The 15,401-nt window shown below is 38.4% G+C and overlaps 2 protein-coding genes across 2 annotated transcripts; both read right to left on the bottom strand.

The window, feature by feature from the left end:
- Positions 1–674: 674 nt before the first annotated feature.
- LOC137271686 (beta-porphyranase A-like) lies at positions 675–2,126 on the bottom strand. Its single transcript, XM_067804113.1, has one exon. It carries the CDS (start codon positions 2,124–2,126, stop codon positions 675–677), a length of 1,452 nt encoding a protein of 483 aa, XP_067660214.1.
- Positions 2,127–7,906: 5,780 nt separating this feature from the next.
- Positions 7,907–8,605, bottom strand: LOC137271675 (uncharacterized). Its single transcript, XM_067804103.1, has one exon. It carries the CDS (start codon positions 8,603–8,605, stop codon positions 7,907–7,909), a length of 699 nt encoding a protein of 232 aa, XP_067660204.1.
- Between the last annotated feature and the right edge of the window lie 6,796 nt (positions 8,606–15,401).

The following is a 15,401-nucleotide window of genomic DNA, read 5'->3' as shown; positions in this document are numbered from 1 at the left end:
TTGTTTTTGATATGTTTTATAAAAGGATATCTGTTGTTTTCTTTAGATCAGATTAGTTTTACACTTCAGAATGTTTTCATTTTTATTATATGAATTGATTTCGTCACGATATGGTTGCAATAGTGCCGATGTGACGTTACGTATTATTTCACTGACTCAGAGTTGCAAAACTATTGTTTTCAGATTAGTAACAAAGATTGTTAGTAGTTGGTTCAAAAGTATTTGAAGTATTGAAAATGTTTTTGCCTTCCAGTGAAAGTATGTAAATAGAATAAATTTGGTGTTCTACAGTCCGTTCTGGAAGCATGATTAAGCGTGCATTGTGTTTCAGGACCCGGACTCTTTTCGGCATCACTTAATACAGCATTCGTATTGTTTATGAATCAAATTAATCACAACTCTACTCTTTTCTCATGTGGCAAAGGCACTGTAAGGTTCCATGGTCCATAGTATTGTGATCTACCATCAGATGTTGCTGATCTAAAGTCCACCTTTATACTGTATTGTCCTAATTTGAAATCCGATTTGAGAGAGATATGCTAGTTTTAATTCTTGATGCTCTTATATACTAGTTGGTTTTGTTGTCCTTCAATCACAAACTATTTTAATAATACCATTTATATCACGTGTGATATAAATTAAAACAAGTCAAATATTCTCAAAGTGAAATTTATCTACTGAAGTTTTCCAACAGCGAGTGCGACAGATGTCACGTGACCACCATCTCCATTAAAGGTCATGTTGACGGTGTTGGTTGTGTGAACCTGTGGTTCTGGGACCATGAATTCCCAAACGTTCCATGTTGTTTTACGCAAGCTATCATCATTCTTCATAGAGTCAAACAGGGTGTAACCTGAAGACAAAGTCTGACCATTGAACTCAATTGCATGCGGTTTTGCATCTGCATTGAGGTCTCTGCTCACTCCCACTCTAAGGTGAGCGGTATGGTATTCAGAGCTGGGTAGATGTATGGTTGTCTGTGCATGTCCGTTATTGATTGGTATGATCATGTCCTTGCCGTAGTATGTGGTCTCGTTGTTCGTGCGTAGTCCAGCAAAGTTGTAGTTGGTTTTGAACTTGTAGAAACAGGTTGAAGATCCGGGCAGACCAACAGTGCCATGAAGCTTCGATATGTTAAAATGATAATTGTCATGAAAAGCTGGATTACCATTTTCGAGCAGAACGCATGTTTCTTCACCCGTGGAAGGGATGAGCCAGTTGTTTGGAAAGTATAGTTTAACATTCTCAAATTTACTACCATAGTTGTGGAGAAGAACTACCATCTCCTTGGTGAGAGGGTTTGCAAGGACAAGAGGTGCAACCATTCTCTCCTGCCCATTATACTGACTTGAGACTCGAAGAAATTTTTGGTCATTAGCAAAGTTTTGCCAAAACCTGAAGAATTTGGTTGGTTGAAGGGGGTGGCCATCAAGAGTAAATAAGGAATACCTCAGGGAAGGATGACCAGGGTATTGTCCATTTGACGACAGGAAGACGGTAACTCTGTCTATAAACTCTCTCATATTAAGGAAGGTAAACATGAAGCCGTTTGGTTGATAAATGGTTTCAAAGTCTATCAGTCCATTTTCAAAATTAGGACTGACTCCGAACACGTTACCGCATCCAAATTCAGTGTTAACTAATTGAACATTTTTTCCTTTCTTGATGAAAGAGTAATTTTCCACCATGTCCAGAGATGCAACTAGACGAGCTTCATTTATGCCAAAGTAAGAATAGTTTCCAGCAGTTGATATACGGAGATAGTTATAGGAATGGAAACCGAAAAAGTCCAAGTGGTCAAGAGACATATCCAGAAACTCAGCAGTTCTCTTCCAATATGTGAAGTTATCTTCGTCTGCTTGACGTAAGGCCATACTTGTGTATGTGGGTCCAGCAACTTTCATTCCATATCTGGATCTGAGTTTGTCAGCAACTGCCCTGTTGAATTCTATATTCGTTTGTGGGTCAATGATGTTTTCCGCCCAATTAGGTTCATTGATGACTTCAAATACATATGGAATTCGTCCTAATGTGAAGGCCTTGCAACCCTGGACCATCAGTGACACGAACTCTGATGCTGCATCAACATTGTTGGGGAATTTGTCATGATGTTTTGACTTATTCATCCAATCTGGCCAGTTTAAACCTGTAAATAATTATGAGATTAAGAGAGGCATATCAAACATCAAACTACCTTCTGTGTACTATAAGGCATATTTAAAATTTCACTTTCTCAGTAAACTACTGCACCGCTTTGTTGAGTCCCATTCCGGGTCCAAACCAAGCCTATTCTTTGCACTTTGTAACTAATAACCTGCTCAATCTCACCAACATTCGCGTGGCTGGTTGATTTGATGGCCGTTAGGCCGAGAACCAAAGCAGCAGCGCGAATATTGGCGAGTCTGAGGAGTTTATATCGCTAAAACCTAAAAGCATAGATATTTACGCCCTGGTTTCGTAACCCTTGCACGCGAACACAGCAATATAAACATTTAAACAATAGTAATAGAAATAAATGGTTTGATAGTGAATGTGACTATATGAAAAAGAAACGATGCAAATTATGAAAGGCTTTTTGAAAACAGAAAACAACTGAATCCCTCGAAAGCTATCACAGATCTAGAAATGGTTTTCCAGTCGACTTTCTTTACAGAATGTATGTCTTTACTGCTTCCTCTTATGAATAGTCTGTTTAATCGAGTTCAAGATCCCAGTGTTTTCCTAGATGCCTGGAATGTAGGACTGATAGTACCTCTGCATAAGTCGGGAGAAAGTAGTGACCCAAACAGTTATAGAGGCATTGCACTACTGAATACACTAAATAAGATATTTACCACTGTATTAGATAATCGCATTAAGTTTTGGGTGTCTACACGCGAACTTCTGTTAGAGAGCCAAGCAGGATTTCGAGAAGAATATTCAACTATGGACCACTTATTGACTCTTAATAGTATTATCCATAAACACCTACAGAAGAAAGGGGGGAAATGTATTACCTTTTCGTAGATTTTAAGAAAGCGTTTGATTCTGTTAATAGAACGAAACTGTTATATGTTCTACTAAAGTCAGGAATACATGGTAAACTCCAAAGTCTTCTACGTAATGTGTACACCAACTTAAGAGCATCTGTCAGAATTAGTAAACTTCCAATGAGTGACGTATTTGATACATATGCGGGAGTCAGGCAAGGTTGCATTCTATCACCGGTTCTTTTCTTGTTACATGTCGAGGAACTTGTCAAGGAACTGTTATCAAATGATACGAGAGGTGTACTTATTAACAAACATATCAGAGATCTTGTAGTGCTGCTATTTGCAGATGATGTCGTGATCCTTGCTGATTCTGTTGTCCAGTTACAATGTAAGATAGATACTCTAAATGAATATTGTCTGAAATTGGGCCTCGACATAAATATGGGTAAAACTAAAGTAATGGTTTTCATAAATGGAGGCAAAATGTCCAATAGTGAAAAATGGTACCTCAACGGCCAAACATTGGAGATGGTATCATATGATAAATATTTAGGTATCATATTTGTAGAAATATATTTTCCAGAGCCTGTGAAACATTATCTATGCAAGCCGAACGAGCCCTACATGTCATAAAGAAATTCGTATGTAAATGCAAAGAACTACCGCAAGTTTTAAACGCAAGTTTTAAACTGTTTGATGGGAAAAGTCAACCAATTTTGCTGTACGGTTCTGAAATATGGGACACTAGGATACATATGAATATTGAAAAGGTACATTCAAAGTTCTGTAAGTTCCCTGTTACGTGTTGGTTACAGAACCGCGTACAAAGTTATTTTAGCTGAATGTGGACGTTTTCCACTGTTTATTAACGCCCGCTGTCGGGTTACATCATCTTGCCTAGATTGATGAGAGAACCAATTTCACGATATTCACGACGTAGTTATGAAATGCTTAAAACATAAGCTGATACAGGAGATACTAATTGGGTTTCTTTCGTCAGAACTATTCTTTTCAGTCATGGCTTTGGAAATGTATGGCTTGCTCAAAATGTAAGCAATGCAGAATATTTCATCGAACTATTCAAGCCGAGATGCAAAGATATTTATCAACAATACTGGTACAATGAAATAACTTCATGAAATAACTACGTCTGTAAACTTTTATACAACATATAAATATTGTATTAATACAGAAATTTACTTTTCAAAGATTAAATCAACTTAAGCTTGCGCGCACTAAATGTAGATGTAATGCCCACAATTTTAATGTCCAAGCCGTGCGATTAGCCAAAACTGTAAATACAATAGTACAGTGTCCATTCTGTAATCTATCGCAAGAGGACGAGCACCATGTACTACTTATATGCCCGCAATATTCAGAAATTAAGAGAAAAATATCAGCCTCAATTCTTTCATAACCAACCATCGAGACAAAAATTCTCTATGCTGATCCGCACAGAAGATACGGTCCTGTTGTTTAAGATAGCTCTTGTGTTGTACCACATACTTAGGGTCAGAGAAAGTAATGTAAATTACAAATGAGTGTCTATAGATTTATCATGTGACAGCAACATACGAAATTACAGGTAGCGCATATATGCAATGTTAAGATTTTTCACAGATGTACTATTGGCCTAAGGGCCACATATACAAATAAACTATATGTCTGTCTGTATGTATGTCAATACACTATGTACACTAACATCTGTAAACGGAAGGAGAAAGAATGTTTTGATCAGAAAAGGGTATACTTAGAAACAAATATAAACGATTCGAAAATATTCTGTTCGGAATTAAAACAACTTAACTTGAAAAACAACCCAAACAATACAATAGGAATTGAAAATTGGTATACATATTTTGAAAATCTTTTTTTCTTAAGCCGGAAATAAACGATACTCTTGCAAATAGTAAGACACCAACACACTTTGGAAATACTGACGCAAACCTGGATTATGCCTGTGACATTTTAGATGCACACATAGATAGACAGGAAATATAATAGAAAGTATACAGAACCACAAGTGCTAAAAACCATCAGGGATGGACAATGTTCTCCCTGATTTTTTTAAACATTCGTCTGATATATTATGTTATACTAGAAACTGGTTGTTTTCCTTCATCTGGGCCAACTGGTATTATTGTTCCCATACATAAACATGGTGATGTAAACAATCCAAATGCTTATTGTGGAATTACACTCCTTAGTATGTTCGGAAACCTTTTTACATATATCATAGACAGGGCTACATCACAACTGCTAATATATTCATACTTCAATCCATTGTCCAAAAATATTTGAATCCAAGAGGTGGAAAATGCTATGCCCTTTTTTTTATTTTCCTAAGTCATTCGATTCTAGAAAGAGAAATAAGTTATGGGGCCTTTTACAAACTCGTGGACTTAGCCAAAAAATTAATAAACTTCTAAGTAGTATATATCAAAATGTCAAAGTGTGTGCGAGAAACAATAACGAAGTCTAAGAAACTGTTATTTGCCATTTAGGTGTCAGACAAGGCTGTAATTTAAGAACCTTTCTGCTTACATTTATTATCAATGATTTAGCTGTGCAATTATGTGATAACTGTACAATCGGATCCAGTTACATCCCGACTTAATCCAATTATTCCTGTTACTCTTCGCTGATGACATTGTCTTATTTTCTAGCACCATAAGTGACCTACAGAAACAAATTGATCAACTTGAAATCTAATCTGATGAATGGAATTTTGCAGTTAATAGGAGAATGGCAATGGTGGAAAACATTCAAAAAGGGAGAAATAAACTTACAAAAGGCGACAAAATAGAAACTAAAAACTTATATAAATATGTTGACGTCTATTTTCCAACCATCTTTCGTGGACTAACCACACAAAACAGGCATCTGTGCAAGCCCTTAAGATTTGGATAAACATAATTATAAATCTCAACATTTTGGGGGAATTATCATACAAAACATTCTTCAAATTATTTGATACTTAAGTAAGCCCAATACTGCTACATGGATCAGAAATATGGGGACTGAAAAATTATGAATCTATAGAAAATATCCATTTATATGCATGCAAAAAATACCTCGGCTTGCATGCAAAAATTACCTCGGCTTGAAATCTAACACATGGTGTACGGCGAGTGTGGCAGATTTCTGTGATGCATATATTCTTCTATCAGAGTTATAAAGTACTGGTTACGTTTGTTAACAAGTCATAGATTTCCTAAGAAATGTTATAATATGATGATGATATATGACAAAAATGGGAAAAGAAACTGGGTGACTAATGTAAGGGAATTTTTATTCAAAACGGGATATGGTTATGTTTGGAATAATCAAAACACCCAGCCAGAAAACTATTTCGTTACGTCATTGACCCAGAGAATGAAAGACATCTGTCAACAAAAATGTCTGGAATCAATCTATCTTTCCTCGAAATGTCTGTACTATAAACATTGGAAATCTGAACTATGCAAAGAATAGCATTCATCAAACATCACTGTAAAGAAATTCCGTGTGCCTTTATCTCGTTTTCGCTGCTCATCGCACGAGTTATTTGTTGAAACTGGTCGTTATATTAATATTCCTCGTAACCATAGACTTTGTAACCTCTGTAACGATAATGTTGTAGAAGATGAATACCATTTTCTTTTCATATTTTCCGCCTATGGAAACCTTAGAAAGAAATATCTAACATCCAAATGAAATAGAAATGACAATGTTATGAAAAGTGAAAGCATTATTGAATTACAGAACCTGTCAGTGTATATCTATATTGCATTCATACAAAGAAAATCTAATTTAAATTTGTAATTTCTAAATATCCCACACGTGCTTTACTGCTGCTCAGTTGTAAATGTCGTGTATACAAATGTACTATAGGCTGTTTGCCTCGTTAGTACGGAATAAAGATTGATTAAAACTAAAACATTGGAGTCCTACATCCTAAATATTAACTCTCTGACTTAAAATAAAAAAAGAGAAAGAAATTAACATCGTTTTAAAAAATAGGGTTTTTTTAATTACACATAACGGCGGCTAAAGTGTTTGCATGCAATGCATATACAACCTGATTGCAGGACAGTGGGTTATGATAATTTTTACCTTCCTCCACTCAAGTATCCTAAGCCTATCAATTGGTACAGCTCTTATAGGGAGACACATTCTGGCTTGGGTGGTTCAAAGGCTGTGTGCCAGGACCGGATTTGAAGGATTCTATAATAACCTCTAAGACCTACAACGCCCACATGTGTGTGCGAGAGCGGTTTAGGTGGACTGCTGAAAGAACAGGTGCCAGGGCGACAGAAATTCGTGTCAAAGTATGGGATTTGTTTGATTGGCATTATTAGAAGCTGGTGAGTGATAAGAGGGTATGATTCTTTATGGATAACAACTTCTTTATTACATATGATGCGACGTTGCGGTATGGATCCGTATGGTCAAGCAAGGGTGGAGTAATACATCACAGAACAGACTTATATACATGGACAGGGATAAAGCAATAACAACATGTAGGTATGAATGAAGGGCGGGGGATTAACAACAACAACAATTGGTGGTAGTAATGATGTGACAATGAGAGGAAGCCAATAGTAGCTGTAGCTGTAACAAAGTATACTTGGCTGATAGGGTAATTAGTAATGATGGCTGGTGAGCTCTAATCTGTTATTTTTATCAGTTCATGTTATGCAGTTGGGATGAGATATCCCTGATCTCTGTTGATTGAGGGCTTGTGTCTGCTGATTTGAACTGCTTCTGCCAGTTTTTTTTAGTGAAATCCTTGTGGTTTTTTGGATAATATCTCTACATTGTCCCAAATTATGCAGTGATTGGGACATTTGATGATGTGGTCGGATTTAGCAGATTTCCGATCTGATTTGGTTGTGGATGATAAGTGTTCTTTGATTCTGATGTTTATGGGCCGTGAGGTTTCACCTACATATTCACCCATAGTCGCAGTTGATTTTGTAGACGACACCTTTCGGTAGCTGATGTTGTTTAGAGATGTTCCTGCCATTCGCTTTGAGCAGGGTTTTCAGTGATGTAGAGCTGGTAAAGTAGGTTTCAATGCCGGCTTGTTGCTTTAGGAGACGGCTGATGTGGTTGGAGGTTTTTCCAATGAAGGGCAAAGCGATGCGGATAGGTGCTGGTTCAGGTTTGTTGGTGGCCTCTTTTCTTGTTGGGTGGAGCGTGGATCTGATCATTTTATCAACTAGCTTTGGTGGGTAGTGGTTGAACTTGGTGAAAACACGTCGGAGGTGTTCTATTTCTCCACTGGGACTTATGGGGGAGAGGTTTATGGCCCGTCTGGTGAGGGTAGAGATGATTCCAGTTTGGGTTTTCAGAGGATGGTTGGAGTCGAAATGAATGTATTGGTCAGAGTGGGTTGGCTTCCTGTAGACACTGGTTTCTATCTTGTTGTCTGGGGCTCTGGTTACAAGGACATCTAGAAAGGGAAGCTGACCATTTGTTTCTGTTTCTAAGGTGAACTGGACACGGGGGTGCTGTTGGTTGAGGTGTTGCAGGAGGGTAGCTGGGTCTTGGTCTTGACGTAGGATGACAAAGGTGTCGTCAACCTTTCTGTACCAGCAAGTAGGCTTGATGGTCGCGGTGTTGAGGGCTTGCTTTTCAAAGGAGGTCATATAGATTTCTGTGAGTAATGGGGACAGAGGGGAGCCCATGGACAGGCCGTGGATTTGGCTACAGCTACTTTTGGCTTCCTCTCATAGTCACATCATTACTACCACCAATTGTTGTTGTTGTTAATCCCCCGCCTTTTATTCATACCTACATTTTGTTATTGCTTTATCCCTGTCCATGTTTTTAAGTCTGTTCTGTGATGTATTACTCCACCCTTGCTTCACAACGGTATAAGGATCCATACCGAAACGTCGCGTCATATGTAATAAAGCAGTTGTTATCCATAAAGAATCCTACCGTCTTATCAAAGTATGGGAATATTGCATTTGAAATACCCATATACTGAACTACATATGGATTTGATCACAAACTGACATTTGTGTAATCACACATATGTGCCTGACCAGGGTGTGGCCAAAACGGAGCATTTGCCAAGTTAGTGCCAAGCTATTGCTCTGCCATGACATGTCTATAGTGTTGTCTAATTATGCCTGGTTCTGCTTCCAAACCACACGAATCTAATATGTCAGTCAGTTAGGAATTATTGTTTATAACCGGTTATATTATTATTTATTTTACTACCTTTCTATGTACGTTTACTAAAGGATGTAAGATCCTTAAAAGATATATTGCTATCAGTTTTAATGACTGTATTATTCCTAAAGTGTACCAATGTACCTCTCCTGCATGAACAAATTTATGTTGTAACAAAAATTAAACAATATTCTCTTCGTTAAGAAATACAATTGTATTTAATTCCCTCCAATATTCCAGAAAGTCACTATTCTTCTGGCATAGCTTTCGTCTCGATCCACATCTCCTTTTGGAAATTCCGAAATATTTAAGGCATGGTCTTATAGACACTCAATGCTTTTCATATTTTGGATATTGCGTGATAGGCATCTGCTTACACTGTCCCTTTGAATTAAAAATATTACTCCTCAAATATTTTGAGCTATTGACGGATAGTATACTGCAGAGAAGCCCTTCAGATTGTGCTCTTGAAACTTGACAACATCATAAAATGTGTGACAAATTTAAGAATATGTAAGATCGAAGGCAACCATATACATCACATTGTTCTTTAATGTAACAAATTGTGCCAAAATTCTACCAAAACAATGCCCAGTATTGACTACAACGTTATGCAAAAACAATTTTGTACTTACAAAATTTATCCGTGTTATAACACTTGCGAAGCCTAAAGCTGCTAGTTGTTGTCATACAAATGGTAATGGTTTTGCAAACGTTCGAAAGTGTGGAAATTCATGCAAATTCTCAACTTCGAGCAGACGTAGGTTTCGAGAACGATGGTGCCGACAATTAACTGATCGTGAGGCCTATCGCATTCCTTGATCCACCTAAATTTTGTTTGTCTTCACCAAAATGGTTTTGTTGAAGGCACTCATTAAATTGCAGTAATGTATAACAGATACTACGAGTGTGAATGGCATAATTCGAAGCACATCGCTTCGGAGGCTTCGATTAACCCCGGAAATTAGTCTAACAAATTCACGATGCACACCCGGCCTGCTGATTGGCCGAAATCGACGCATGCGCCAGTTTTGATTGACAGACTGGATCGGTCTATTCTTAACTTTGATGATAGCCTATGTGGTAAGAATGGGCTTAAGAAGTTCGTAGGGCTACGGACGTTTCGAGAATGGCTAGCATGGACCATCACCATGTGAATAAAAACCAACATGTACAGTTAAAACTAGTAAAACTATTATTGGGGCAACACGTAACATAAAAGCAGGCTATTGATCACCTGGAGTGAGTGAGTGAGTGAGTTAATATTCAACATCGGCAGTATTGCAGCCATATCGTGACGAGAACATTCTTGAAAAAAGTATTTATGTATATGGTAAAAACCTGTCGACAAAGGACAGTAAAACAACTAGAATATCACAATAAGAAATAAAACTAGCATGAAACGTCAAAACCGATATCACTATTCAGACAATACAACGTAAAAACAGACTATAGATCACCAACAGCTAAAGGTAGATCACCATACTAGAGGTCATGTGATCACCTGGAACTGAAGGCATATCACCATGCGTTAGGATACAAGAACGGTCCTTGAAACAAATGCATATATGATTGATGAAGGTATTAGAAAATTGATGAAGGTATTAGAAAAGTAAGAAAAAACTAAACATTCATTCCGTCTAGGACACTGACTGCTCTGTCTTCTTTCTATCCATATATGCTCCTATATTATATCCCTCTTCAAACGTTTGATTCACTTGCCGTGTAAGGTCCAGACCATGTTAGAGATGTTATTCCCGTAGCCATTCAGTTGGTTCATGTAGGTCGCAAATATCGCTTGCTGACGTCCATGGTCCTGATCATGTTGTTGATCACTGGATGGTAAGGTCCAGACTCGATTAATTACAGACCACCGCCATACTGGTATAATATCGTTGAATGCGGCGTTAACCACCCAACCAACCAATATTGTTGTAAGAGTTTGTCAGATATTATCATCTACAAGTACATAACACCATGCATGGGAGATATTTCCCAATAGAAAATACAATCATATATGCACAAGGCCTTTTACATAGTACTTACATTTGCAAAAAGGCCGTCGTTCACGTCTCTGTTCAACCACCGTCCGGTCTCCGTCGCGATAGATTTACACTTTGGAATTAGGTTCTGTTGGGTGAGGCCGTTTATTTTTTTCCATCTTTCAGGTTCATAGTGGACACGTCCACCTTGAGAGAGCCATTCGTTGTAGATTGTGATAGTTGTGTCAGCTAGCGCTGCTCTACACAACAACAAAGGGAAAAGGACCAGGGGGAACATTTTGCAGTGAAAGTATGATACTTCTGTTCACCAGCAGAAACTGTTAAATGTTTTTTGACACATGGGAGAACAGCACGTGACAGTTTTAGATAGACACATTATTAGAGATAAGTAGAAAAAACGGATGATAAGACTGCAGACCGCGGCCATCTAGCTGGAATATTCCTGAGTGCTGCAAAGCAACCATATTGCAGACTGGGCCCACTTCAACATAGTGTACCCCCACCGTGCCCACGTTTCTTAAAACAACAAAATGCAATGACCCTTAGAGCAATAGGAGCAGCTTAGTTAGTCTGTGTCAAGGTAAGTGTGGTGACGCGTGACCACACGTCTGAATTGGTGAACACATGTCACAGTTATTTATACATATGTTAGAAAGAAACCCCACTTCGTCATTCAGCACCGTGGCTAATGTTCAAGTTGACGTTCAGTTCAGTGCAAATGTTCAGGGTGGACACAATCTGATTTATTGCAACTGAAAGTTTAGGGTTACGAACCGAAATGATAATAAAGTCTACTGATTATTTCAAACTCATTACACTTATGCCCTTTGCAAGTTACATAGTACTTTATGAATTAAGTAATTTATGACTTATGGGTTAAGTAGATATTCCACTGCCCACTAGCCTAATGCAGACTATACACTAGTTGTTTTAACACAGCCTGTTATGACGTAAATTGTAATTAAAAAACCCCAAACAAATTGTAATACTTGCAGGCAACTGTAATACACTTGACGTAAATATTAATAAACACGTAAATTGTACGTACACTGACGAACATTGTAACAATTTTAGTTGAGGTAAATTGTAATAAAAATTTACGTAAATTGTGAAAACAGTTTAATCATTCATAAATACGTATGTCTTTGTTTCCTTGTATTTCATGCATCATATAAGCTTGTTACGGGGATAAATCAAGAAATGATGGATTTCCCTCAAAGTTGGTACCAATAAGTAACTTTCTTGAGTTATCACTTTAACAAGCTTATATGATGTATGAAATGCAACAAAACACCCCTCAAAACATGCGGAATTACGAGTCAATTTACGTCAATTCCTATTACATTTTGTGCATTGCAATTTACTTTGACTTGTGCAAATGGCGAGGAATTAAATTTAATTTTCACACTCCAGTTGAATTCTTCAATAGATGCCTTCGACGACACTCTTGAACGTTCAGGAGTTTTCATATACAATAGGGCACCCATGAAGAGCCACCTCCTCGTGGTGGGTGCTGGGTAACGCTAAGTGCTCTTCTCCCGTCCACAGCACCCCATTGCTTGTCGTAAGAGGCGACTAAATTGGGCAACCTGTTTGCCGTGGGTTGCGTCCCGTGTCGGTGGAGGACGGGATCCTGGTGGTTGAGGGCAGTTGGGCTTTTAACTGTGTTCCATTTGCCCAACACACCACTTCGGCCCTTACTTCACCTAGACGGGTGGTTGAATGGGCCCGATTCAACCAATCGGCTGGTCATGCCAAGCCCTGTGCATAGACTACATGTGTGTCATTGCAGAAATCTCATTTGGAATTATTTTGAAGTTTGGTCTTGGCACTATTGTTAATCTGTACATTTAAGTATTGTGCATTATGATCATATGAACTTTGCCTAGAGTCTTGTGCCAGAAGGCGATGGCTCAAGGGCCAATCTGGTAGATTAATTTCCTATAATTCTTCTACTAGAGTATATCATCCGGGTATCCTTGGTGCTGCAGGCTGGAGGCCCGCTTGCTTTAGCATTGTCCTTGTGATACTCCGTGGTGGGTGGGGAGTTCGGATGATGAACCAAATTAAACTAACCATGGCTTATGAAATTCCACCCAAGAAAACAAAACGTTTACTTGAAACTGACCCTTATGATACTGACCATAGACCGTCTGCATTGATTGAGTATTGGCCGCGTTTCGTTGTGATTGAGACTCCTGACAAAACACCTTTAAAGCTTAACCCCTTTGCTGTCTCCAAAGGTATTCAAGGTATTGCTGGAGATGTGAAAAATATTAGACGATTACGTTCGGGTGCACTATTAGTTGAATGTAGTAAAAAACAACAATCCACCAACCTGATGAACATCAAATCTTTCGTGGGCATTCCCGTCACAGTGTCTGCTCACAAAACCCTGAACACAAGCAAAGGTATCGTTAGGGATCGAGACCGATTGTTTGACGATATGTCGGAACTTGATATAGGATCAGAAATGAAGGATCAAGGTGTACTCCACGTCAAGCGCTTTTCAACCCGAAGAAACAACGAAACCATCAAAACCTATACGTATCTGTTTACGTTTTCCTCTCCAAATGCACCCAAATCAGTGAAGGCAGGCTACTGTAATATTCAGGTCGATACATACATCCCCAACCCGCTCAGGTGTTTTAAATGCCAGAAATATGGACACGGTGTATCTACCTACACATTGTCTGTTGTGTGTGCTCACTGTGGTGAGAAGACACACACAACAGAAGATTGTGACAGTGACTTTAGAAAATGCACCAACTGCTCAGGCGACCATTCATCTTCGTCAAAACAGTGCCCAATATGGAAAGAGCAAATGGAAATAAACAGAATAAAATATACCCAAAACATCTCTTTTTCTGAAGCAAAAAAGATCTGACCTTACAGAAAGTTACGCTACAGTCGCAAAACCACCATCTGAGTCCAGATCTAAAATAACAAAATCATCTACAGGCTGCCAAACTACCTTGACTTGGGTCAACTGCGATTCTCCACAGCTTTTATCCCCTACTACGTCATCTCAGACTGAGGAATCACTTCCTAGTACCTCAAAGTCGTCTTCTGATCACAAATCATCATCTCAGTCACACTCAAAGTCTCAATCCACAGCTGATAGTCAACAAACTGTGAAAAATAAATCGAAGCCAAAGCCCGATGCTTCCAAACAACAAAGTGGAAGAGCTCCTGAAGGGTCACAGAACAAAATTCAATTGTTCAATAAATACGGGTCTCTTGAAGACATAGACGTTTCTGAAAACGTCCATTCTAGGGCACATAGCTTGTCGCCCTCTAAAAGAGTGCGGGGTAGATCCCCAATAAATCCCCCCAAAAGATAGTTTATTCCACTAATATTGTACAGTGGAACTGCAGAGGATTAAGGACTAATTTACATGAATTACAACTATTAGTCCAAGATTTTATACCTTCAGCGATATGTCTCCAAGAGACATATTTAAAACAAACAGATACATTTAACCTTCGTCATTTTAATGCATATCACTGTTTTGCACCTCCGGGTGATCGGGCCACTGGCGGATCATCCATTCTAGTCAAACAAAACGTTATTCAAAGCCCTGTTTCACTTAATACTAATATGCAGGCTGTTGCAGTGAGAATTACTTTACATGTAGCGTTTACGCTATGCTCTCTTTATATTTCTCCGTCGACGACGTTTGCCAAAACTGATCTTCAAGCTCTATATGATCAGCGCCCGAAGCCCTGTATTATAATGGGAGACTTAAATGGGCACAACCCACTCTGGGGTAGTGTAACTACAAACACTAATGGTAAATTGTTGGAGGACTTTTGTTCTGACAATGATTTATGTATTCATAATGATGGTTCCAACACATATTTACACCCCGGTACAGGGACTTATACTGCTCTTGACTTCCCACTCACAAATTCAGAACTAATAAATGAATTTGAATGGTCAGTCCACGATGACCTCTGTGGAAGTGACCATTTTCCTACTGTACTAAAATCTGTAACTCCAACTGATGTTCCTCCATCATGAAGGCGGAATTTTAAAAAGGCTAACTGGGCTTTATATGAAACACTGTGTGCTGAAAAACTTAAACCTGAACGTTTTATTGACGTTCTTGATGCTATTAAATGCTTTTCTGATGAATTGAACTCTATAGCTGATGAGTGTATACCAAATTCCTCTGCAGTTCCCCATATTCGAAAACCATGGTTCAGTGATGAGTGCAAACAAGCTAGGAAGGCAAGGAAAAAAGCAAAACATTATTTC

This window comes from Haliotis asinina, chromosome 1, assembly GCF_037392515.1.
Source record: "Haliotis asinina isolate JCU_RB_2024 chromosome 1, JCU_Hal_asi_v2, whole genome shotgun sequence".
NCBI classification, from domain to species: domain Eukaryota; kingdom Metazoa; phylum Mollusca; class Gastropoda; order Lepetellida; family Haliotidae; genus Haliotis; species Haliotis asinina.
Note: the sequence above shows the minus strand (reverse complement) of the source record. Positions and strands in the feature narration are given on the sequence as shown.